At 40.4% G+C, this 2,017-nt stretch overlaps 1 protein-coding gene across 1 annotated transcript in view; it reads left to right on the top strand.

Annotated features, from left to right (window-relative positions):
- Positions 1-2,017, top strand: part of SLC26A7 (solute carrier family 26 member 7) — a 136,978-nt gene that overhangs the window by 68,641 nt on the left and 66,320 nt on the right. The window contains exon 5 of the mRNA XM_004697718.2: positions 1,279-1,431. Coding sequence (XP_004697775.1) covers positions 1,279-1,431 — 153 coding nt within the window. The remainder of the gene's footprint in view (positions 1-1,278; positions 1,432-2,017) is intronic.

The following is a 2,017-nucleotide window of genomic DNA, read 5'->3' as shown; positions in this document are numbered from 1 at the left end:
TCCTTTCCTCATGAGGAGCACTGCTACTTTTTTCTTTGTGGCTCAGTGGTAGAGACTCAGGTTCAATTCTGCTCAGTGCATCTCACATACAACTACTATCCATCTCTCTGTGAACACTTGCATCTTGTTGTGATGCTGAACAGGTTTCAGTGGCACTCCCAGGCGAATAAAATCTAGGCAAAAAGGCCCATCAATCTACTTCCAAAGATCACGCCATGAAACCCCTGTGGCTCACAATGGTCAGTTAGATACATAACTGATCATGGAGCTAGCATAGCACAGACTCTGGCCACAGTTCTTTCCTTCGTGTCTGGGGTCAGTGTGAGGCAGGTACTAACTGACAGCCACAGCAGTATTTAGGGATGAGTGGCATGGGCGCCAATGGTCTCTTTCCTGCTCTTAATGATGACTCTGCGTGTCAACAATTATGAGTTATACCATCTTTGCCCATTGAAGTATCGAGGATGGTACTGTGAATTCAGACTCTCCAGTATTGTCTTTGTAGGAAGGGACAGACATGGAGTTTGATAGGAAAATCAAAGGCAAAGCAGTTTCACACATGCAATTGAATTTATGAGAGTGGTCTTTGAAATGTTCATGGAGAGTGCATTGATTTCAAGGTTGATGGGTTTTTTTTCTTCACCAAAATAAAGTCAGGTTAACTTCTTACCATGTGTCTGAACAGATTCTGGTTTGAGACAGCAAGAAGGCATGAGGCATCTGTTTGAAAAGGGTCCCTGTGAGAAGCACATGGGTTGTGTGAAATTGAAGGAAGAGCTAACATCCTATTTTTGGTGAAACGTAGCTGGGAGAATGGGGAAAGCATTGGTGCTTTATGAAAGCTATGGAGACACTGCTCGAAAGAAATCAATAGTTTATAAATGGGTAACTCACTTTAGGAAGGGAAGAGATGATGTTGAGGATGGAGCTCACCGAGGCAGATCAACCACATCTACTTTTGAGGCAACAAGCTGGTTCGTGCCCCATTTGAAAGGGATCAGCACTTAACAACCAAAGCAATAGCAAAGCTTTAGGCACCTCATCTGGTCCATCTTGCACAAGTCTGACTGGACTTGATGTGATTTATGTTAAGATGCGGGTTCTACTTGTTATTTTTTATCTTTTAATTCGATTTGTGTGCTCTTTGATCTGAACTCCTTTCCCAAAGCCCTTCAGATGTTTTGGTAAACCATCACTGAGTGTATCTGGGGCAAGACTTTGATGTTGGTACCTAGTGGATGACCCTGACTTGTATGTGCGTTTCCCCCATCCCTGTAGATTTATGCCTACATCTTCGAGCACATCAAGTCCGTCCGGCTGGAAGCCCTGCTCTTATCCTTGTTGAGCATTGTGGTGCTTGTTCTTGTTAAGGAGCTGAATGAACAATTTAAAAGGAAAATTAAAGTTGTTCTTCCTGTCGATTTAGTTTTGGTAAGTAGAAATCAACATTTGGACATTCTTCAGGACAACGTTTGCCAGTTGTTGGGGCAATATTCAAATGTTCACTATATTATCTACAGTAACCCACAGCTAACTCCTGTCTCTCATTAAAGTAGGGCTAATTTGCATGGCTGTACATGAATGTAAGAACAGGAAACATTCTGAGTCAATAATTAAAAAAAGGAGGCACACTTGCTTTCAATTTATACAGCGTTTCTCATATGCTTGAAATTTCTTACATAAATATGAGAATGTATAGTTTAAGATTTTAAATAAGAAGACATTTCGATGGGCGAGACTTTTTAATTTTTGCCATGATCTCCCAGAAAACAATAAAAGGCTCTGTCACATCCTCTTGATGTGGTGCATTGATAATATGCCCAGAAATGTTATCAATTAGTAGATGTCCATTTATGGTTGAGAGCTTTGTTGATTATTGTTACTGATCTAATTTTATTTATATTGAAGGGATATTCAGTTTTCATTGCCCAGGACTGGTTCTCTGAAATATTTTGGTTGTTGTTGTTGAACCTGGCAAAGCAATAAATTATGATTTGCTTTTATGGCTTATTACCTT

The sequence above is a fragment of the Echinops telfairi genome, unplaced genomic scaffold (assembly GCF_000313985.2).
Source record: "Echinops telfairi isolate 266 unplaced genomic scaffold, ASM31398v2 ScPeMD7_1;HRSCAF=3_0, whole genome shotgun sequence".
Lineage (NCBI taxonomy): Eukaryota > Metazoa > Chordata > Mammalia > Afrosoricida > Tenrecidae > Echinops > Echinops telfairi.
This window is presented reverse-complemented; position numbering and strand designations above follow the sequence as displayed.